At 44.9% G+C, this 24,711-nt stretch overlaps 1 protein-coding gene across 2 annotated transcripts in view; it reads left to right on the top strand.

Moving 5' to 3' along the window:
• Positions 1 to 24,711, top strand: part of AGO4 (argonaute RISC component 4) — a 98,850-nt gene that overhangs the window by 69,314 nt on the left and 4,825 nt on the right. For both annotated transcript variants that reach the window (XM_077295816.1, XM_077295815.1), the window contains exons 12-17: positions 18,154 to 18,338; positions 18,923 to 19,082; positions 19,763 to 20,078; positions 22,553 to 22,687; positions 24,203 to 24,304; positions 24,379 to 24,578. In XM_077295816.1, coding sequence (XP_077151931.1) covers positions 18,154 to 18,338; positions 18,923 to 19,082; positions 19,763 to 20,078; positions 22,553 to 22,687; positions 24,203 to 24,304; positions 24,379 to 24,578 — 1,098 coding nt within the window. The remainder of the gene's footprint in view (positions 1 to 18,153; positions 18,339 to 18,922; positions 19,083 to 19,762; positions 20,079 to 22,552; positions 22,688 to 24,202; positions 24,305 to 24,378; positions 24,579 to 24,711) is intronic.

Below are 24,711 nucleotides of genomic sequence, written 5' to 3' on the forward strand. Positions count from 1 at the left end.
CAGCACCCACTTGAGAGAGGGGATCCGCCCCTAGGAACAGGAAACCCTATGGAGAGATAAAAGGGCGGTCCCCCTCGCTCCAACAGTTGGTTTCCTGTTCCTACGGGAATCCATGGAGAGAAGAGGATACCTAGCCTGGATGCCGCTTGCGCAGTTTACCTTTAGGACGGCAAGGGCTCCAGAGCTGGAAGCAGCGTCGGGGGTCCTGGTCTCAGCTTCCCCCCTCTGCTGGCAGACGCCATGAGGCCCAGGACGCAGGGGTAGTCTGGCTCACAGGAATCCATCCGGGATGGTGTGCGGGGAGCAAGCGCTCAGGTGTGGATGTCGTCGCGCCGTCCTCGGCGGGCGCACAGGCAGCGTGGGACTCCAGTGTATTTTCCCCCAGAAGTAACAGCTAAAACTTCCGGGGTGAAGGAGGATAGACGGTGCCTGCGCTGATACCGGTGGCCGCGCAGGCGCATACAGCATGGCCGCGACCCAGAAGTGGTGTACAATAACGGGTCCAACCGGAAGAAGATGGTGGCCCCATGGTTAAAAGGACGGCGGCGCTGATACTCCGGCGTCCAAATATGGAATCTCCACAGGACCCTGCGATGTCTTCACTAGAAGTCACCGCAACTACACCAGGCTGCCGTACCAGCAGCGGACGCTCCAAACAGAGTGGATCTTCCAGGAAAAGCACCAAGGATACAGGATCGGACCGATCTATTCCTCAGCCTGTGCCTCCGTCTCCTCCTCGTCAGCCGGTACCTTGGCAAATACACACTCACCCCAGTGAAACTATCTATCCTTTTAAGCTGATTATTGTTCCCTTCTCCTTCTGTACACCCTAGGGAAAAAGAACTGAGAAAACGAAACACAGTGTGCGTTATGTTCCCAGCCCCTCCCGGATAGTCATAAAAAGAGACTGTGTAATTCATGCATTGATTCTACATTACGTGAAGAGGCCTCAGTAAGATCAGAGGACATTAGGAAAATGATTAGGGATGAATTACGAGTCCTACGTAGTCGGAGAGTATTCCTCATACTAAAGATAAGAGTAAATACAATTCCCTTAAATCTGACCAATCTTCTGATATGGACGATAGAGATTCGGACGGTTCCCGGGAATATGTTTCCTCAGATGGGTAACAAGATACATGCTTTCCCACAGATAGTATTGATAACCTTGTGAAATCTGTATGTAACACCATGGGCATCGAAGATACTATGGACCCTAATACGCCACAAGACATAATGTTTGCTGGCCTATCAGAAAGGAAAAGACCCTCTTTTCCAGTAATAGGAGCAATTAAAAATTTAGTCAAAAAATAATGGGAAAGCCACTGGCAAAGGGGATTACCACCATCTTCAAAAAGGCGTTCCCCTTTAATGATGAAGAATTCTCAACATGGTCAAAAGCCCCGAAAATAGATGCAGCTGTAGCATCTACGTCCAAAAAATCCTTGCTACCTGTAGAGGATTCAGGCTCAATGCAAGACCCACTGGACCGTAAGGCTGACTCTCTCTTAAAAAGAGCATGGGAATCCTGTACAGGAGCTTTTAGACCGGCTATATCAGCTACATGCCCTGCTAGGTCCATGTTAGTCTGGTTAAACGACCTGGAGGAGGGGCTAAAAGGCGGTCTCTCTAGAGATAAACTAATCTCTATACCCTTGATCAGAGGTCCTACGGCCTTCTTGGCGGATTCCTCTCCTGACTCCATACGGCTGGCAGCCAAATCAGCAGGCCTCACGAATGCAGCACGTCGGGCTCTTTGGCTTAAAGGCTGGAAAGGAGATCCCCAAACAAAATCTAAATTGTGTGGCCTTCCGTGTCAGGGTGAGTACCTGTTTGGTACTAAACTAGACAAAATCCTAACCAAAGGGGGTGAAAGGAAAAAGGGGTTCCCTAATAATTATTTTCCATCCTATAGGAGAGCATTCCGGAAGCCCGTACTTAATAAGAGGAAGGATTTTAAAATCCAGGACCGCTGGGCTAATAGAGACACCAAACAGAGAGGTGCATTTTTTGGGAAGCGCCCATTCAAAACTGAAGACAAACCCCGTTAGAGCAGATCTACCTGTGGGAGGTAGATTGTCTTTTTTCTCGAGGCAATGGCGAGCAATAACCTCCAACATTTGGGCGAATAGTCTCATAACTTCTGGCCTAAAATTAAAATTTGCCCAAGTCCCTCCGGACTCATTTTTATTGACTTCCTTAACCCCTTCACCCCGAAGCCTGTTTTCACCTAAGTGACAGGGTCAATTTTTATACAGGAAAGAAATATATCTTGGTACCGTGTTAGCCAGTAGATAGAAAAATATTTAGAATTGAGAGTCCTCAGTGGTTGATACCTTTTAATGGCTAACTGAATAGATGGTAACAAATTGCAAGCTTTCGAGACTACATACGTCTCTTCATCAGGCAAAGACTAAAACAAATTCTGAAGAATCACATATTTATGCACAACATAGTATAGAAAAAAAAAAAAAAGAGAGGGGGAAAAAAACCATGGATAAGCCAGGTGTCAATTTTTACAATTCTGACCACTGTCACTTTGAGGTCATAACTCAGAATCACCAGGATCCGTTGAAGCGTTTCAGACATTGTTTTCTCGTGACATATTGTACTTTATGATAGTGGTAAAACTTCTTCGATATGACTTGCATCTATTTGTGAAAAAAACAGAAATTTGTCGAAAATTATGAAAATTTAGCGATTTTCTAATTTTTCGTTTTTATGCCCTTAAATTGGAGAGTTATATCACATAATATAGTTAATAAACAACATTTCCCACATGTCTGCTTTACATCAGCACAATTTTGGAAACATAATTTTGTTTTTGTTAGGGAGTTATAGGGGTTAAAAGTTGACAAGCGATTTCTCATTTTTGCAACAAAATTTGCAAAACCATTTTTTTTCCGGACCACCTCACACTTGAAGTGACTTTGAGGGGTCTATATGACAGAAAATACCGAAAAGTGACACCATTCTAAAAACTGCACACCTCAAGGTACTCAAAACCACATTAAAATTTTTTATTAACCCTTCAGGTGCTTCACAGGAATTTAGAATGTTAAAAAAGTTAAATGTTCAATTTTTTTTATTCACAAAATTTTTACTTCAGATCCAATTTGTTTTATCTTACCAAGGGTAACAGGAGAAATTGGACCACAAAAGTCGTTGTACAATTTGTCCGGAGTGCGCCGATACCCCACATGTTGGGGTAAAGCAATGTTAGGGCACATGGCAGAGCTCGGAAGGGAAGGAGCGCCATTTGACTTTTCAATGCAAAATTGACTGGAATTGAGATCGGAACCCATGTCACGATTGGAGAACCCCTGACGTGCCTAAACAGTGGAAACCCCCACAAGTGACACCATTTTGGAAAGTAGACCCTCTAAGGAACTAATCTAGATGTGTGGTGAGCACTTTGAACCTCCAAGTGCTTCACAGAAGTTTATAATGTAGAGCCGTAAAAAAAAATTCAGATTAATTTTCACAAAAAATTATCTTTTCGCCCAAAATTTTTTATTTTCCCAAGGGTAACAGGATAAATTGGACCCCAAAAGTTGTTGTGCAATTTGTCCTGAGTACGCTGATACTTCATATATGGGGATAAACCACTGTTTGAGCGCATGGCAGAGCTCGGAAGGGAAGGAGCGCTGTTTGACTTTTCAATGCAAAATTGGCTGGAATTGAGATCGGAACCCATGTCGCGTTTGGAGAGCCCCTGACGTGCCTAAACAGTAGAAACCCCCCACAAGTGACCCCATTTTGGAAAGAAGACCCCCTAAGGAACTTATCTAGATGTGTGGTGAGCACTTTTAACCCCCAATTGTTTCACTAAAGTTTAGAATGTAGCGCCGTGAAAATTAAAAAATAATTTTTTCTTTCCACAAAATGATGTTTTAGCCCGCAATTTTTTTTTCTCAAGGGTAACAGGAGAAATTGGACCACAAAAGTTATTTTCCAATTTGTGCGCCGTTTGAAATGCAGACTTAGATGGATTGGTCTGCAGGCGTCATGTCGCATTTGCAGACTCCCTGATGTACCTAAACAGTAGAAACCCCCAACAAGTGACCCCATATTGGAAACTAGACCCCCCAAGGAACTTATCTAGATGTGTTGTGAGAACTTTGTGTTCACTGAAGGGGTTAACTAGTGGGATAGTTTTATAGAGCGGGTTGTTACGGACGCGGCGATACCAAATATGTGTACTTTTATTGTTTTTTTTAATTTGCATAAATAAATGGATTTACTGGGCAATGTGTTTTTTTTTTTTTCCTTTTTGGGGATTTTTTTTTTTTTTTTAATACATTCTATTTTTTTATTTTTTTTAACTTTCTACTATTGTCCCAGGGTGCGACATCACTGTATTACATCAGATCGTTGATCTGACAGTGTGCATAGCACTCTGTCAGATCAACGATCTGACAGGCAAGTGTAGGGAGGCTTTCCGGCGCCTGCTCTCAGCAGCTCTTGCAGGCGCCGGCAAGCCAGGTCATTTTATGACCCGGAAGGAGTCCCGCGGCCATCTTGGATCCGGGGACTCCTTCCGGATCAGCGGAGCAACGCGATCTCATCGCGTTGCTCCGGTGGGAGAGCGCAGGGAGCCCCCGTCCCTGCGCGATCCCCCTCTATGCCGCTGTCACTACTGACCGGCATCAGAGGGGTTAAATGCCCGCGATCGGCGCTAGCGCCGATCGTGGGCATTGCTGCGGGGTGTCAGCTGTCATATACAGCTGACAACCGCGCCCGATCACCGCGGCGCTCAGCGCGAGACCGCGGTGATCGGTGCGCCGTACTAGTACTGCTGCTGGCACAAATGCAGTACTAGTACGGCGCGTGGCGCGAAGGGGTTAAAGTCTCAATCACAACAGGAGGCTTCAGAGCAGGAAATAATAAATCTTCTGGCCAAAGGGGTATTGGTGGAAGTTCCAGTTCATCAGGAGGGAAAGGGATTCTATTCCCCTTTGTTTTTGATTCCAAAACCGGATGGATCATTTAGGACTATTATAAACCTTAAAAAGTTAAACATCTTTTTAGAAAATCAAACCTTCAAAATGGAGTCTATCCGGTCCACCATAAAACTTCTGTTTCCCCATTGTTTTATGGCGGTGTTTGACCTAAAAGATGCGTATTACCATCTACCCATCTTTATCGAACATCAGCAATATCTCCGTGTGGCGATCATGATGAAAGGGCGAATATGACATTTTCAGTATACAGCAATGCCCTTTGGGCTTTCAATAGCTCCAAGAGTCTTTACCAAATTAATATCAGAAGTAATGTCATATTTAAGATTAAAAGACACCCTCATAGTTCCGTACTTAGATGAACTGTTAGTAGTGGGAAATTCTCCTTCACAATGTCAGCAACGTTTGTTTAATATGATTTCATCCCTGCAGGAATTGGGGTGGTTGATAAATTGGGAAAAATCTAGATTGTTTCCAACAACTCGCCAAACATTTCTAGGTCTTATAGACTCCGTAAGCCAGAGATGTTTTCTTCCAGAATCTAAACAGTTAACAATTAGGAATAAAGTACAGTCAGTGATTAATAACCCTCTAATTTCCCTAAGAGAAGGCATGTCCCTTCTTGGGTCCTTCACGTCATGCATTCCAGCTGTGCCATGGGCTCAATTTCATTCTAGGCATTTACAGTATGCAATTTTTCAAGAGGAAGAAAGATTACAGGGTCATTTAGAGGGTCAAATTTCCCTTTCAGCAGAAGTAATCCAATCCCTGACCTGGTGGCTAGAACCAAATCATTTGGTTAGTGGGGTCCCCTGGGTAGTTAAACCCTCAAACATAATATTTACCGATGCTAGTCCTAGTGGTTGGGGAGCACATCTAGGAAATCAGATAGTCCAAGGTCGATGGTCTATTAGAGTCAGACAAATCATCTAATAAAAGAGAGCAAAAAGCTATCTATCATGCCCTATGTAAATTCCTTCCGCAGCTACACTGAACACATACCAGAATTTTGTCAGACAACATTTCATCAGTGGCATATATAAATCATCAAGGAGGAACAAGATCAGGAACTCTCATGTCTAGTGTTGAGCGATACCGTCCGATACTTGAAAGTATCGGTATCGGAAAGTATCGGCCGATACCGGCAAAGTATCGGATCCAATCCGATACCGATACCCGATACCAATACAAGTCAATGGGACTCAAGTATCGGACGGTATTCCTGATGGTTCCCAGGGTCTGAAGGAGAGGAAACTCTCCTTCAGGCCCTGGGAACCATATTAATGTGTAAAATAAAGAATTAAAATAAAAAATATCGCTATACTCACCTGTCCGACGCAGCCGGGACCTCAGCGAGGGAACCGGCAGCGTTGTTTGTTTAAAATTCGCGCTTTTACTTGGTTACGTGAAGTCCCGGCTTGTGATTGGTCAGGGCGGCCATGTTGCCGGGACGCGGACCAATCACAGCAAGCCGTGACGAAATTACGTCACGGCTTGCTGTGATTGGTCCGCGTCCCGGCAACATGGCCGCCATTAACCAATCACAAGCCGTGACGTCACGGGAGGCTGGACATGCGCGTATTTTGAAAAGCGCGCGTGTCCAGCCTCCAGTGACGTCCCGGCTTGTGATTGGTTAATGGCGGCCATGTTGCCGGGACGTCACTGGAGGCTCGACACGCGCGCTTTTCAAAATACGCGCATGTCCAGCCTCCCGTGACGTCCCGGCTTGTGATTGGTTAATGGCGGCCATGTTGCCGGGACGTCACTGGAGGCTGGACACGCGCGCTTTTCAAAATACGCGCATGTCCAGCCTCCCGTGACGTCCCGGCTTGTGATTGGTTAATGGCGGCCATGTTGCCGGGACGTCACTGGAGGCTGGACACGCGCGCTTTTCAAAATACGCGCATGTCCAGCCTCCCGTGACGTCACGGCTTGTGATTGGTTAATGGCGGCCATGTTGCCGGGACGCGGACCAATCACAGCAAGCCGTGACGTAATTTCGTCACGGCTTGCTGTGATTGGTCCGCGTCCCGGCAACATGGCCGCCCTGACCAATCACAAGCCGGGACTTCACGTAACCAAGTAAAAGCGCGAAATTTAAACAAACAACGCTGCCGGTTCCCTCGCTGAGGTCCCGGCTGCGTCGGACAGGTGAGTATAGCGATATTTTTTATTTTAATTCTCTTTTTTACACATTATTACATTAATGTTGTTGCGATACCCGATACCCGATACCACAAAAGTATCGGATCTCGGTATCGGAAATTCCGATACAGCAAGTATCGGCCGATACCCGATACTTGCAGTATCGGAATGCTCAACACTACTCATGTCTATAGCCGACGACATCCTAGCTATGGCCGAGGAACATCTTCTGTCCCTATCAGCACTGCATGTCAGAGGAGTGGACAATTCAAAAGCAGACTTCCTCAGCCGTCATACCCTCCACCAAGGGGAGTGGGTTCTCAATCATCATATATTCACAATGATAACAAAGAAATGGGGTATACCCGAAATAGATCTCTTCGCTACAAGAAACAACTGAAAAGTAAAAAGATTCGCTTCACTATTCCTATCCGACAATTCCAATATCCTCGATGCCCTCCAAGTTCCCTGGACATTCCAAAAAGCTTATGCCTTCCCTCCATTGATACTTCTTCCAACCGTGATCAGGAAGATAAGGGAGGACAGAGCGAATGTGATTCTGTTTGTTCCATTTTGACCAAAGAGACCATTGTTTTCCTGGCTCAGGGCCATGTCAATCTCAGATCCATGGATTCTCCCAGAGGATCAGGATCTTCTCTTCCAGGGCCCCTTCAACCACCCTCATGTGAAGGGCCTACGGTTGACAGCCTGGAATTTGAGAGGCAGCTGCTAAAACTAAGAGGCTTTTCTAATAAAGTGATTGATACTCTTCTACTAAGTAGAAAAAAATCCACCACATCTATATATGTAAGGGTGTGGAAGAAATTTCTAAGCCTCTACCCATCAGCCTTGTCAAACTAAATTCCTATCTCTATTATTTTAGAATTTCTCCAGAGAGGGCTTGATTTAGGCCTGTCATTCAGTACATTAAAAGTACAGGTTTCTGCCCTAGGTGCCTTGTATAGTCATAACATTGCGGGTGACAAGTGGGTAGCCAGATTTATTTCAGCCTGCCAGAGGTCAGAATCGGTTCAAATTCCCCACTTACCTCCTTGGGATGTTAATTTAGTCCTCGAAGCTTTGACAGATCACCCGTTTGAGCCACTACACTCGGCTCACATTAAACACGTCTCTCTCAAGACTGCTCTTCTCGTCGCTTTGGTATCGGTGAGAAGGGTAAGTGACATACAGGCATTATCAATAGATCCTCCTTTTCTGTCAATATTTCCAGATAGAATTGTCCTGAAAGCAGACCCTTCCTACTTACCTAAAGTATGCACTAAGGAAAGGTACCATACACTAGATGTGAGAAGGGCTGTAATAACTTACCTAGACGGAACTAGCGCCTGGAGGAAGAGCAGGGCTCTCTTTTGTTTCCTTCCAGGGTCACAAAAAAGGATCTGGAATAACAAAAGGCACATTATCCCGGTGGATTCGGGAGGCAATATGTCTGGCCTATTCGTCTAAAGGGGAGAATCCACCTGAGACTGTAAAAGCACATTCCACCCGGGCTATAGTATCATCCTGGGCTGAACGAGCGGAGGTTCCAATAGAACTAATATGTAAGGCCGCAACCTGGTCTTCTCCTACTACCTTCAATAATCACTATAGATTGGATCTATCTACCTCATCTGACTTGTCTTTCGGTAGATCAGTTCTTAACACTGTGATCCTTCCCAAATGACTATCTCTTAAAGTCTCTCAAGTGGGTGCTGTCGTGGCGAAGAGAAAACACTGGATTACTTACCGGTAATACTCTTTTATTGAGCCACGACAGCACCCCTTCACTTCCCTCCCTAATAAGTTATAATTTGATATAGGCACTGTTAAGGGTGTGTGGTTCTTACAGTTAGTCACACTTAAGTTGACTAAATGATAAATAACGTTACTGAATTACCTACTAAATCTGGTGGGCGGCTCCTCGCAATCTCTGTAACCCAACTGTGGGAGCGAGGAGGACCGCCCCTTTTATCTCTCCATAGGGTTTCCTGTTCCTAGGGGCGGATCCCCTCTCTCAAGTGGGTGCTGTCGTGGCTCTATAAAAGAGTATTACCGGTAAGTAATCCGGTGTTTTTGTTCTAAAATTTGCAGCATGTCAATGTTATTTCAGCATTTTTTTTTCACCATTTATATGAATGGGAAAAAACTCATCAGAAGTGCGTGTTTGTGTTTTTTTTTTGTTTTGTTATTTTTTGTTATGCTGCGTTCTTCCTGCCAACACTCAAGCACTTGCAGCAGATTTTTTTTTCTATCGCTTCATTGGGGGACACAGGAACCATGGGTGTATGCTGCTGACACTATGCACATAAAAAGTTAGCTCCTCGTCTGCAATATACACCCCACCGACAGGAACTAGGTTAATCAGTTTTAGCTTAGTGTCAGTAGGAGGTGGACACAGGTCTTTCATTAGACCCATATCTACCTCAGTGTAAGTTGTTCCATGGAGGGATGCAGTGTCACTGCTGTACTCCCACAAAGAGACTGAGTACGGCGTGTACTGCCACCCTTTATCCTCATATATCTACTCGGCAGGACCCCAGCCCCTAACACAGAAGCGTGTTTAGGTGATCTGATCATCGGTCCTGCCTCCGTCTCCCACCAGAGCCTGTTGATTTGAGGAGATGCGGATGTCCCACTACATTGGATTATCAGACATCCGATCTTTCTTGGATGGGTAGGTACTTCCACTCTCCCCCCCCCGCCAAAGGTGCGACGTATAAGTTGAGATCAAAGAAGGGGGGGGGGGATTTTTTTCCTTTATTTTAATAGTGGGCCCCTTAATTCAGATTACCATTGCAGCTTTTTAGGGCTCACCTCGCCGCTTCCCCGAGCTCCGGCACTCACCAGCCGTAATGTAGGTCTCAGCTTCTCCCGGACCTAGCTGCAGAGTGGGGGATCAGGGGTCTTTTCCCCTTTAATTTCGGGAGTATTGGGGGCTCCTGGAATTCTGTTGCAGCATTTTTCGATCCCCCGCGCTGCTCCCCCATGCTTCGGAGGTCACCAGTTGTAATCTAGGTCCCGGCTTCACTCGGGCCTAGCTGCAGCGCTGGCTCCGCCCCTCTTCCTGCTCTTCAGGCGGGCTTTTCTACCAACCGACTTAGCTCCTTTCTGCCAAGGCTTAGCACTGCCCTGGTGCTTGGCTCCGCCCCTGGTCCCGCTCCTTGGCTACGCCCCTTTTCCTGTCTTAGAGCTGGCTTTTCAGTGTGTCTCCCTGCAGCGCGCACTTTTTCACTCCTAGACCTGGGCATCCTCTTGCGATCGACATTTTTCCTTTTGGTGGATCCGGATTGTACCTTTTTCCTGCGGATCCTTCTCTTCCTGGCACAGCAGCCCTACTGCCTGGAGCTGAATACAGGTCGACTGCACGTTCTGTGAGTAGCTGCTCTGCAGCCTGACACTCTCCTCTGCATCTCTGTCCCCTAACCTTTCTGGCATCAGTTAGTGGGTCTGATCATCATGCCTAATTCTAAGGGAGAGCGCTCTCGTTCTCCTTCTTTCTCTTCCTTCTTCCTCTTCATTCTTCCTTCTATTCCAGAGTGGGCTTCCTCTCTGTCGCAGTCTGTGGTGGATCTCACCAAGGTGTCCCAGACCCTGGTGTCCGTACTTGACAGGTTGCCCTTCCCGACTTCCGTAGTTGCTAGTGGGTCACAGGAATCAGTCTGGGCCTTCCAACACTGGCCGCAAGAGATCCAGACAGGAGCGCCGTTCTAGGTCCTCTTCCCACTACATCTCGCCCCCCCCAGTCTTTCCCGGTGGTCTGCCTCTTCCCGATCCTCCTCTCCCGAGTCAGGCGAGGTGTTTTCGGACGCACCATCGGAGGATGATTTGGACCTGGATTCGGAACAAACCTCCAACATGAGGGATATGTTCCAGAGCCTCAGTGTTGCGGTTAACCAGACCTTTAGCATCAAGGACACCTCTACAGAACCCGCAGATCGTGTGGTTTCGTTTAGACGGTCTAAACCACCTTCCAAGGTCTTCGCTCCTCATAAAGAATTTGAGGAGGAACTTGCCAGGGGAAGAGAGAACCCGACCAGATGCTTTCAAAGAGGGAAGCACCTCAGCGTCCTGTATCCCTTTTTTCCCGAGCTCACCGCCAACTGGACAGCTTCTCTGGCGGTGGACCTGCCAGTCTCCAGACTGTCTACCAGCACAGTCCTCCCGCTTACTAATGGAGCATCCCTCAAGGATGCCAGTGACAGAATTATAGAATCCTTTGCAAAATCAGCTCTCAAAGGGGCCGCTTCTACATTGTCCGGCTTTTGCCTCCACTTGGGTCTCGAAATCCATAGCCAGATGGGCCAAGCAACTCAGTCAGGGCATTCTTGCTGGAGCTCGACTGGAGGATCTGGCGGATCTCGCCGGCAAGATTTCTCATGCTGGGAAGTACTTGGTTTCTGCCTCCATGGATGCCGCATCTTGCGCAGCTCAGGCGTCCAGCAATATCGTGGCTATATGTCAGGCTATTTGGCTTAAGGCCTGGCAGGCAGACTTGTCATCAGAAAAGTCCCTTACCAGCCTGCCTTTCCATGGGTCACATCTGTTCGGCTCCATGTTGGACCAAATTAAGGACGCCACTGGGGGCTCGAGTTCCTTTCTCCCCCAGTCCAAACTTCGCTGGCCTCCTCCGAAGTGGCAGTTTCTGTCTTTTTGTCCATTTCGCGGCGAAAAAGGAGGTTTCCCACCAGCAGAGGCCGCAGTCTTGCCTGGTTAGGAAGAGGGTTTAAAATAAATAAGTATTTTTCAGCTCATCCTTGTAGAAAATTTCCCGTAGTCCATGGGGAATCCGAGCACAGAAAGGCGCCTCTGCCTGATGCCAAAACTTGTATGTGAAGACAAAGGGGATCCAGCTCCGCAAACAAAATTAAAAGTCTGTATTTAAACGTATTTAAACATATTTAGAATGGAAAGCTGCTTACAAATAAGCGGCAAAATACAGCTGAAGAGTAGCCATGAACCACTGAACGCGGTTCGAACACGTATAGTGTTCTCAGTCCTACAGGAAGGTTCAGTGGTTTGTTTCCAGGTCACGCGATCCTCTCGTGGGCGCCGATGCTCTGGCCATTCCCTGGTCGCAGTTTGTGCTTCCCTATCTGTTTCTTCCCTTTCCCCTTCTTCCCAGGCTGTTGAATAAGATCAAGGTGGAGGGGGTGCCGGTCATTCTGATCGCACTGGATTGGCTCAGAAGGTTTTGGGTCGCAGAGATAGTCAACCTTCTTGCGGATTCTCCCTGGAGGCTCCCAGACAGGCTGGATCTTCTGTTCCAAGGTCCGATCTGCCACCAGAATTCTCGGTCTCTCAATTTAACGGCGGGGCTGTTGAATCCGCGGTTCTGAGAGCATCCCGTTTTTCTGATCAGGGTGATTCACACCATGATCCAGGCTAGGAAGCCGTCGTCTTCCAGGGTCTATTATCAGACCTGGAAAGCCTACTTCTGCTGGTGTGAGTCTAATGGCATTCCGCCGATGTCCTTTTCTCTCCCTTACATTTTGGCATTTCTCCAGGCAGGACTTGACGCTGGCCTTGCCCTTAGTTCACTAAAGGATCAGGTATCAGTCCTTGCCATTCTTTTCCAGAAGAACTTAGCCTCCCGCTCTCAGGTCAGGACCTTGCTTCAAGGAGTAACGCATGCGGCTCCCACGTACCGGAATCCTGTGAACCCCTGGGACCTCAATCTTGTTCTGGAGGCCATGAGGGGTTCTCCCTTTGAACCTCTCCGAGAGGTTTCCCTGTCCGTTCTGTCCCGGAACGTGGTGTTTCTTGTGGCTATCACCTCCATTAGGTTCGTCTCGGAGTTGGCGGCTCTTTCCTGTTGGCCCCCTTTCTTGGTTATTCATCAGGATAAGGTGGTTTTGCGGCCTCTGCCTTCCTTCCTTCCCAAGGTGGTGTCTACATTTCACCTGAATGAGGATATTTTCCTCCCTTCCTTTTGTCCTGCTCCGACTCATTCTCTGGAGCGTTCACTGAACAGGTTAGACCTGGTCAGGGTGTTGAGGATCTATCTGGTTAGGACCTCCCCCTTTAGGAAGACTAAAACTCTATTTGTCATTCCAGATGGTGCTGGCCTCCAAGGTTACGATTGCTTGCTGGATCAGAACGGCAATTTCGGGGGCTTACCGGGTCAAGAACAGAGTGCTTCCCCCTGGGATTAAGGCTCACTCTACCCGGGCAGTGGGTGCCTGCTGGGCGGTACACCATGGGGCATCTGCCCTACAACTTTGCAAAGCGACAACTTGGTCTTCCATGCACACGTTCGCCAAATTTAATAAGGTCCATACCCACGCTTTGGCGGACGCCAGCCTAGGTAGAAGGATCTTGCAGGCGGCAGTGGTGAGTTCTCTGACCTGAATGAAGCTTTGGCTGTTGCCTCACCAGGGACTGCTTTGGGACGTACCATGGTTCCTGTGTCCCCCAATGAAGCGATAGAGAAAACAGGATTTTTGGTTGCTTATTGTAAAATCTGTTTCTCGGAGCCTTCAATGGGGAACACAACACCCTCCCATGTTTTATCAGCTATTCTCTCTGTGTTCTATTGTTACAGTTGGGTTGTCTGTTTTGTTTTCTTTCTAGCTTGTTGCCTCTCCTACTGCTTTCTCACTAACTGATTAACCTAGTGCCAGTCGGTGGGGTGTATACTGCAGAGGAGGAGCTAACTTTTTATGTGCCTAGTGTCAGCCTCCTAGTGGCAGCAACATACACCCATGGTTCCTGTGTCCCCCAATGAAGGCTCCGAGAAACAGATTTTACGGTAAGCAACCAAAAATCCTGTTTTTTTGTTTGTTTTTTTTTCAACATTAGCTGAACGTATGCACATACCCTTTAGTCTCTTAATAAGTTTTAAAACTTTTATTTGACTGTTATATCAAGTTTATGCAAAGACTCAATATTGACTGTATTGACATTTTTTTTTTTTTTTTTTTCTCCAAGACTTCTGACATGCGACCTGGCGTGCTGAATATCTTGACTGATGACAACTCATTTTTGTATAATCAGTGCCTGTATACCACGTTCTCAATGGAATTGAGATGTGGGGCTTTTATTTGAAATGTCAGTGTTAGGCTGCTTTCACACATCAGGTTTTTTGTTTCAGGCACAATCCGGCAATTTTTAAAAAAAAACGGATCCAGTTTTTTTACACGCCGGATACGTTTTTTTCCCACAGAGTTGTATTAGCGCTGGATTGTGCCTGAAGGACATGCGTTTCATCCGTTTTGTGCCGGATCCGTCCCTTCAGGCTTTTTTGCCGGACACAAAAAACGTCCCATGCAACGTTTTTTTTGTGCTGCGAAAAAGCCTGAAGGGACGTTTGCGGCAATAAACGCATGGAACGGATGTGTGAATGAACAGTTCCGGCTACCGAATCCGTTTTTTATACACTGAGCATGCCCAGAAGCTTTGTTTTCGCTTCTGCCGTGGGATCTCTCTCGCTCTCTCTCTCGCTCTCTCTCTCGCGCGCTCTCGCGCTCTCTCTCGCGCTCTCTCTCGCGCTCTCTCGCTCTCTCTCTCGCTCTCTCTCTCGCTCTCTCTCTCGCTCTCTCTTGCTCTCTCTCGCTCTCTCGCGCTCTCGCTCTCGCGCTCGCTCTCTCTCTCGCTCTCTCTCGATATCTCTCTCGCTCTCTCTCGCTCTCTCTCGCGCTCTCTCTCGCGCTCTCTCTCGCGCTCTCTCTCGCGCTCTCTCTCGCGCTCTCTCTCGCGCTCTCTCTCGCGCTCTCTCTCGCGCTCTCTCTCGCGCTCTCTCTCTCGCTCGCTCTCTCTCGCGCTCTCTCTCGCGCTCTCTCGCGCTCTCTCGCGCTCTCTCTCGCGCTCTCTCGCGCTCTCTCGCGCTCTCTCGCGCTCTCTCGCGCTCTCTCGCGCTCTCTCTCGCGCTCGCTCTCGCGCTCGCGCTCGCTCTCGCGCTCGCTCTCTCTCGCGCTCTCGCTCTCTCTCGTTCGCTCTCTCGCGCGCTCTCGCTCTCTCTCGCTCTCTCTCTCTCTCGATATCTCTCTCGCTCTCTCTCGATATCTCTCTCGCTCTCTCTCGATATCTCTCTCGCTCTCTCTCGATATCTCTCTCGCTCTCTCTCGATATCTCTCTCGCTCTCTCTCGATATCTCTCTCGCTCTCTCTCCAAAAACCTGATGTGTGAAAGTAGCCTTATGTTCACTGAGCCAAATTGGTTATCACTTTTACCTTGTGACATGGTCTCCATCATGCTGGGAAAAAAGCTTTCTTCATCACCACATTGCTATTTGATGTTTTGAAGAAGTTGTTCTTATATTGGAAGATGTTTACATTCATTACCATGTTCGTGCAAAATTGTGAGTGAGATCCACTTCCTTGATTGAAAAGCAAATTTACACTTGAATGGTCTCTGGTTACTTTACTGTAGGCACAGAACAGTGCTCATATATTCTTCTCCAGGCACTTATTCTTCTACATGTCCCATACAGTCTAAAGGGGACTTCATCAGGGTAAATAACTTTACCCCACTCTTCTATGTAAACCCTGTACTTCATACAGAATGTCAGTCTGTCCATAATGATTTTCTTGGAGACAAGTGGCTTCTTTGCTGACCTTCTTGACACTAGGCCACTCCTCAAAAGCCTTCTTCGCTGTGTGTCCAGATGCCTGAGCAATCTCTGCATTGGTGTTAAACCAATCCCTTTGTTAGATCTTTAGGAGATGGACCTGGCACTTTCAGGAATTTATTGGGTGTTTTTGAAGTATTCTTCACACAAATTAATCCTCTCTTTGAAGTTCTTGATGATTGGCTAAATGGTTTAATATTTAGGGGCAAGTAGCAATGTCCTTTCTTGTAAAGCCCTTTGGGTGCACAACAATGACTACCCATGTTTCCTTAGAGATAACAGAAACAGAAGAAAACGACAATGATTCAAAGCACCAGCCCCTTATCAAACAATTAGTGTGCTCTTATCACTGTCTGTCTGAATGAATTATAGCAGACGCCTTGTCCTCTAAGGCTACTTTCACACTAGCGTCGTTTGTAATACGTCGCAATGCGTCGTTTAGGAGAAAAAAACGCATCCTGCAAAGTAGTCTGCAGGATGTGTTTTTTTCCCCATAGACTTAAATTAGCGACGCATTGTGACGTATGGCCACATGTCGCAACCGTCCTGCGAAGGTTGTTGTGTTTTGGCGGACCGTCGGCACAAAAAAAGTTACATGTAACTTTTTTTGTGCGTCGAGGCTGCCATTTTCGACCGCTCATGCGCGGCTGTAACTCCGCCCCCTCCTCCCCGTACCTTACAATGAGGCAGCGGAAGCGTTGTAAAGCTGCTTCCGCTGCCCACGTCGGACATTACTTTCACAACGCGCGTCGGCATGTCGGGCCAACGCATAGCGACGGCCCCGTGCCAACGCTAGTGTGAAAGAAGCCTTAATTTGTTCTCCTGAGCTAAGGAGGAGTGATGTAAGCAGGTCACTTTGTGATAGGACTGGAAATTGGGTTTTGGGGTATGTATGCATGTGTGTATATGTATATGTATATGTGTATATATATATATATATATATATATATATATATATATATATATATATATATATATATATATATATATATATATATATATATATATATATATATATATATATATATATATATATATATATATATATATTAATCTTACTGTGGTGCTCTGTTTAGGTATTCATGCAGATGGTTTATGACAGGTCATTGATCCCTCGGTGACCTGCCCTCTATTTTACATGCTGAGTATAGTATGTTTAAAAAAAAAAATAAAGCACTTTCAGTAGGCAGGCAGCGCTTGTGCTGTACCATGATCGCATCTATAATGTGCATTTAATTATTTTAAATGTCAGAAGAATGGGACCGGTAAGTATTTCAATGCATACATTGGTTAGATAAATAAATGCTGGAGTGGTGCTTATAAATACCACAGTAATCAACTTGTCTTGTCCCCTTAGTGACCAATCCAAATTTTTAAAATCTGACGTTACATTGTAGCAATAACTCTGAATGTTTCCACATATCTGTGATTTTGTTTTTTTTCATCACACATCATACTTTTGTTGGTGATAAATTTAGGTTGATATGTTTTGCAATTATTTATAAAAATATCCACTGTTTGACAATTTCAAAAAAGCTAGCCAAACTTTGTTTATTTCTTTAAATCCAGAGTTATACCACACAAAGGTACGGTAATAACATTTACCTTATGTCTGCCATTATTTGTAAATTGTCCTTTTAGGCTGCGTGCCCACCATCAGGAATAGCAGCGTTCTACATTACAAGCACAGTGGATGGGATTTATGGAAATCCCATACCCAGTGTGCTTCTATTTAACTCTGCATAAACTCACCCACAGTGCGGGTTTACAGTTAGCAACATGTGAATTTCTGTAGCGGAGACTGCATGTTTTCTGCAATAGAGTGTCACTACATGTGGTAAATCTAAACACAAGTGCGGCAATTAGAACACAGCGATTTGGACTCAGTAAAAATACGCTGCATGCAAAACGCTACTATTTCTGATCATGGGCACGTAGCCTTATGTTAGGATGTTTAGGTTTAAAAATTTAGCAGCAATTGATCGTTTTGGTTTTTTTTTCTGTCAGGCAGAGTGTTGTATGTAAGAGGGGTTAAACTGTGAAAGGGTATTGATCATATTTCCAAAGGATGCATTGCGCAGCTCCATTCAGTGTGTAGTGGCCGCTGCCGGGTACTGTAGAGCAGCTCCTATTCTCCCTGCTGGAGGTTATAATAGCTGATCAATGAATTTTTGGATCCCACTGATATGATTTTGATTGCCTGTACTTCACGATATCTTCTGACCAGACATCGCTTTTAGGTGTCATTTCTATAACAGAGCTCCTAATGGCTTGCACAGAAACAAAGATCTGACCTCCTATAAAATGTATCATGAAACTGATTTGGACCTAAAAGTGACAGGGTAAAAGGCTGGACACTCACTTTGAGTCTTGCCAAAGCAAGCAAATATCCATAAGACAATCTACACTTTAATGAGCTATTCAACTAAAATATTTCTGTCATGTGCAATAATGTGAAACCTTTGCTATGTTTCTCAACAGGAGCTTCACAGACCAGTTAAGAAAGATCTCAAAGGATGCCGGAATGCCCATCCAGGGCCAGCCATGCTTCTGTAAATATGCACAGGGCGCGGACAGTGTGGAGCCAATGTTCAAACATTTAAAACTCACCTATGTCGGTCTCCAGCTTATTGTGGTTATCCTTCCAGGGAAGACCCCAGTGTATGGTAGGACATTTTGTTTTTTTCTTAAAAAAAAAAAAAGTGTAAGAGAGTGACCAGGCAAAATATTTTCTTTGGTAGAACTATGCATTTCTTTAATTTCTCTAATTTATACTATATAAAACTTTACAGGGGTTGTCCTATCCTAACCTACAAGTCTGCTGTCACTCTGTTACTGCAGACTTGTGACTCCTAAATATCCAAACTCCTGGCCACATTCTGACTCGACTGTATACAGCCTCTCTCAATACTCTTGCATTGAGCGAAGATGCCCAACTAGTCGGCTCGTGACCACATGTTTTATGTAAGTCACATACTTGTGGTCACGCGCCTACCACTCCTGGCATTGGATAATCCTCACAGTGCACACAGTGAGGATTCAGAAGTTTGCAGTCACATAGAGTGACTTAAGACCGGACAGTTTTTTTGTTTTTTTTCTGGGATTTGAGAGTTTCAAAATGTGAACTTGAATTTACCAGTTGATATGTGCAAGACGTACAACTGAATCTTTACTAATGATGTTGCAACATGACTCAAATTGTAAATACTTTGTATTTTGTGCATTAAGTTGTCATTTTCTCTTATGTCAGCTGAAGTCAAGAGAGTAGGGGATACACTCCTTGGCATGGCCACTCAGTGTGTGCAGGTTAAAAATGTTGTGAAGACTTCTCCCCAGACGCTGTCCAATTTATGCCTGAAAATCAATGCTAAGCTTGGAGGAATAAACAACGTTCTTGTCCCACATCAAAGGTAATCCAACTATGTGCAGAGAATCCAAGATTCTGTCAAAGAGAACCCCATGAGGATGTATGTACAAGCGCTTTCATGTTTAATAAAGCCATACCTTAATTGTAGACATTAGTTTTGCAGTTAATTAGAAATCCAGCATTGAAAATCATGGAAATGAGCTGCACGTACTCTGGGATGGAACATTGCACTTGCAGCTCTCCTTCCTTCCTTGACTACTCTGCACCTGCCTCTTGTGCTTGACTGAAAGGTCAGGGGAGGCAGATCACTGAAATTGACCTGTCGGACACATAAGGCAGACAGGGAATTGCAAGGAAGAGAAATATTGCTTTAAGTGCAAGGCCCCACTGATGCATTTGCACCTCATGTGCATATGATTTCAGTGCTGGATATATCGAATGCCAAAACTGATTTCTAAAATTAAGGTATGGATTTAATCAGCTTCAAAACTTCTGTATATACATGCCATTAATTGAGGTATAAAATCCTTGTGACAGGTTTCTCTGAAACGTCACGAATACAAAAACTGTAGTCATTATGCTTCAGGAAAGAACTTCTTCTTTTTTTTTTTTTTTTTTTAAATTGTTTTAGTAAGTGACTTTTGACTAATGAGAAGAAAATTGTACTTTTTTTGTAATCTTTATGCTTTGTTTTTTTTCTAAAGCTGCATTTTGTATTTGCAGACCGTCTGTGTTCCAGCAGCCAGTTATATTCCTGGGTGCTGATGTGACTCATCCTCCTGCTGGTGATGGCAAGAAACCCTCTATTGCTGCTGTAGTGGGCAGCATGGATGGTCATCCTAGCCGTTATTGTGCCACCGTGCGTGTTCAGACTTCCCGGCAGGAGACATCCCAAGAACTTTTGTACAGTCAGGAAGTTATTCAAGACCTTAGCAACATGGTGCGTGAGCTTCTCATCCAGTTCTATAAGTCAACTCGATTCAAGCCCACACGTATTATCTATTACCGTGGCGGTGTGTCCGAAGGTCAAATGAAACAGGTAGGTCTAGAGCTTTTTTCAACCAATTTTTCCTCTGTTTAAAATCTGTTCTTCATATGCGTGTTACAATGCTTTAGTCACCACTCAGTTTTAAGTATAGGGAATGCTTCAATGCCTGCTGTTCCATGGTTTGTTTTAAAATGGTCACAATGCCACATTATTATTATTAATAATAATAGTAATAATAATAGTATTCATTTTTATAGCACCATTTATTCCATGGCGCTTTACATGTGAAAAAGGTACATACATATACAAGCACAATAAACATTCGCAATACAAGGCGCACACACAAGTACAAAAGGAGAGAGGACCCTGCGCGCAAGGGCTCACATTCTACAGGGAATGGGTGAGTATTAGTGATGAGCGAGCACTAAAATGCTCGGGTGCTCGTTGCTCGGGTTCAGCAATTTGTAATACTCGGGTACTCTGGCAGAACAACGAACCCAATGTAAATCTATGGGAAACCCAAGCATTTTTACTGCGATTTCCCCCCCCCCCCGCCCAGGGGCCCTTTTAAGGTCTAAAAACGTCTGACAATGATGGAAACTGTGCTCCAGTGACATGGGAACATAATGGGGTTCGCCCCGGAAGCGTTCCTGACTCCCAGGTCACAGCTTTGAGCAATGTTGTCAGTCTTACGGCATTTCTCAGGCGCACCCAAAAGCGAAACCAAAATGGATTTTCCTGGGAAATATGTTAATGAACATCCTCTCCAGGGTAATGAATTAGAAAAATGTTCCTCCACCACTTTAGCTATGTTCACACGTAGCGTTTTTGATGCGTTTATCAACTTTAGCATTGCTTTCAACCAATACAAATGCATTCACTGGGAAATGTCATTGCAACATTGAAAAACCATAGCTGGCTATGTGCAGTGTGACACATCATCAGACACATCTTGTTTCATTTATGAAGGAGGGACTCTTAAAGTCACAGAGCCTATTTTTATTGGTGCATCAGGCGGCATTAATAATCTTAAATTTCCATTATTATACAGTGGGTTTCCTATACTGTTATTACCTATTCAATGAGTGGCTGGGCTGCCAAAAATTACAACGCACCCCGATACTTCTTTCATTAGAAGCACTGGAGGGCCTCCTGAAAAAATGTTCCCGTTATAAGAAAGTGGGTCTCCCATAGCGTTTGCCTATGCATTGAATGCAAGGCCTGCCCTGCACCAAAGTAACAAGCACCCCAATAAGCCTTGGAGGAGACGTAGAGGTGGGCCTCCTGAAAACAATGTTCCCATTATTAGGAAGTGGGTCTCCCATAGTGTTTGCCTATGCAGTGAATGCAAAGCCTTCAAAAAATTAGGAGGCACTCCAATGCCCCATGAGAAATGTGGAGGAGGGCCACCAATCGCTAAACAGTGAGATCCAGCGATAACTTGCAAGATCTCACTGCTTGAGCTGGGTTCACATTTGCGTTTGTGCGCGCAGCGTTTGATCCGCATGCGTCATGTGTACATATATTTAACATGGTGTACGCATGGACATGTTTTTGCGTACTCATGCGTATTTTCACGGTGTCTGGCGAATGCAACATGTTGCATTTTTGGAGGCGTCAAATATGCATGCGCATGTGGATGAGTGCGTTAAAAAAAACACAATGTCTATGGGAACGCATGCATACGCATGTTTTTGTGTATGCATGCGTTCGATGCGCTTGCGTACTTTGGACTGCGCATGTCCAGAAACTGATTGAGACACGCCCTCCTGGAAATATCGAACGCATGCGCAAAAACGCAAACGCAGGCAAAAAACGCATACAAACGCAGCTTTTTTTTTTCCCCGTCATGCTTAAGCTCATACAGATACAAAAAAACTGCGTAAACATGCGTTTGCGCACGTAGATGATACGCTGTGAACTTAGCCTTAGTGAGGAGAGAGACCAGTAAATATATGTGGCTTCCAATGACACCTCTGTGCTTGTTTAAAAGACTGATCACCGCCACTCCAGCAGTGATAAGCATATTAGTTGTCCCTGCCTGTCAGCAGTTATTCTTTCGATCACTGTTACACTGGTCTTTTCTCTGACCAGAGCGTTTTAACTCCTCCTATTGTCACATTGGTCTGTACTCTGATCGATGAAGCTGCAGACGGGGAAAACTCTTCTTATAAAGTAGTAGTATGGACTCTGGAGCAGTGTGCTTCTGGTCTTTCTGCTTGTGCATGCATATTAGAAGCATGAGTAGTGCAGAGGGATCAGTGAGAAGCCGTGTCATCCACAAGATGGCAACGCTTTTCCATTGAAAAAAACAAAGGTTCTTGGGTAGGTACAGTACTATCTAAAATAAGTAAATGCATCATTTTTTTTATATATATATGTTTTTTTTTAAATAAAAACAAATTTTGGCAATCGGTCTTCTTTAACATAATTGGTTTGAAAAATATTTGTTTCCCTAGCTATGACTGAATTAAAGTAAAATGAAGTAAAATGAAACCTAAGAAAACATGCATATTTTCTTGTAGGTTGCGTGGCCAGAGCTTATGGCTATTCGGAAAGCCTGCATAAGTCTGGAAGAAGATTACAGACCCGGAATTACTTACATAGTTGTTCAAAAGCGTCATCATACCAGGCTTTTCTGTTCTGATAAAACTGAGAGGGTAAGTTTTCTGAACCATACAGTATTAAAGGGAAGCGGTAAAATTCTATATTGGCCCCTTTTATAGCACATGAAAGGGCACATTTCAACTCTATTCTTTTGTAAAGCGGATTACACCCATCTAAATTTTCACATACTAGAAACGCCATACTAGCAATGAAAGGAAGTGTTGTCATGGGGGCAATGACATATAGCAGGCATGTAACCTTCACATTTTAACATTGAAAATAAATATGGATACTGAACACTTAATATTTTAAAGGTAACCTCTCACCTCCAGAAATGCAAATGTCTGGGTAATTTGTGGTTTAATAGCGTTGAAATCACATCTTGCTGGATTACTTGAGAAATGGCTACAGGGAGAAAACTGCTGCTGATTTACAGTCTTAAAGGGATGCAGGGCGCTATTACAGTCACTACTCCCTGGCACATCGATTGCAACCTGCTCTTCAGTATGTGCAGTGTGTGTGCAGAGCAGGATGTCGGTCATTGTGCTGAGCGATTACTTTGCACTTAGTGAGCTGTGACTGTAACCGCTTCCTGCACCGCCCATATGACTAGGTGAGCAGCTACAGGAAGGATCTAACTTTACTATCTATTTAACCGGTTCTACGCCCTGGTGGTGTGCATTTTTATTGGTACATTTGTCTCTTACTCTCTCTCGCTTTCTTTCTTGCTCGCATTCTCTTATTCTATAGAATTTCACCCTGTAGCCAGATAAGCAGCAAGTAAATAGCTTTCTGGAGATGACGACAGGTTTCCTTTCACTGTACATTAGGCTGGTTTCACATTTGCGTTTTTTTTCCTATATTTAACATTAAAAACGCATGCGTTTTTTTTATGCGTTTTGCCGCGTTTGACGACGCATGCGTCATTTCCATGCTTGCGTTTTGTTGCAGAAATGCAACATGTAGTAATTTCTAGAGGCTTTTTTTTGCCGCAAAAAACGTATTGCTGTCTATGTAAACGCATGCGTTTTTAAGCACATGCGTTTGGTTGCGTTTTAAACGCATGCGTTTCAATAGAAAAAAACAAGAATACACACTGATAAGCCACCCCCCACCATCAAGGTGATAAAGGGATCCAAACCCTAACCCTACCCCTAACCCTAGGGATCCTAACCCAAACCCTAGGGATCCCACCCCTACCCCTAACCCCAACCCTAGCTATTTCTATTTATAGTGGGTTTTCTAGATGATTTTGATGATTGGCAGCTGTCACACACTTCTCAGCATGCGTTTCAAAAACGCAAATGCAGGAAAAAACGCATGTAAACGCGTCAAAACGCCGCGGTTTTTTTTACCGCATGAGAAAACGTATGCGTCTAAACAACGCAGCGTTTGCACGCGTTTACATGCGTTTTTTCACCACCTACGTTTGCGTTTTAAACGCTGCGTTTTTAAACGCAAATGTGAAACTAGCCTTACGAAGGCTTTTAAATCTCCTCTGTCATTCATAATAAAGATTTCATAATTCAAACTGCATTTGTTACATTTTTTATTTATTTTTTCTTAAGGTGGGTAAAAGTGGAAATGTGCCAGCAGGAACTACAGTAGACAGCACCATTACACACCCATCAGAATTTGACTTCTATCTCTGTAGCCATGCAGGCATTCAGGTATGTCTCTTGCTGCGCTCCATTTTTGACTGCTGATATTGCAAACATTAGAACAATTTTTTTGTTTCCTTTAGGGAACAAGTCGCCCATCTCACTACCAAGTTCTTTGGGATGACAACTGCTTCACAGCCGATGAGTTGCAACTCTTAACTTACCAACTTTGTCACACATATGTTCGATGCACTCGCTCAGTCTCTATACCTGCGCCTGCATACTATGCTCGCTTGGTTGCTTTCAGAGCAAGATACCATCTTGTGGACAAGGATCATGATAGGTGAGCAGTTTAGCTTAGTTTAGTTCCTTCCATTTCTGCCTTTCATCATATATTTTGTGTCAAATGCTTTTAAATGGTTGCCCTCCTCAGTGGACAATTTTATTCTATATATGTGTGAATTTTTTTTTACCCC

Source organism: Ranitomeya variabilis, chromosome 3 (genome assembly GCF_051348905.1).
Source record: "Ranitomeya variabilis isolate aRanVar5 chromosome 3, aRanVar5.hap1, whole genome shotgun sequence".
NCBI lineage: Eukaryota > Metazoa > Chordata > Amphibia > Anura > Dendrobatidae > Ranitomeya > Ranitomeya variabilis.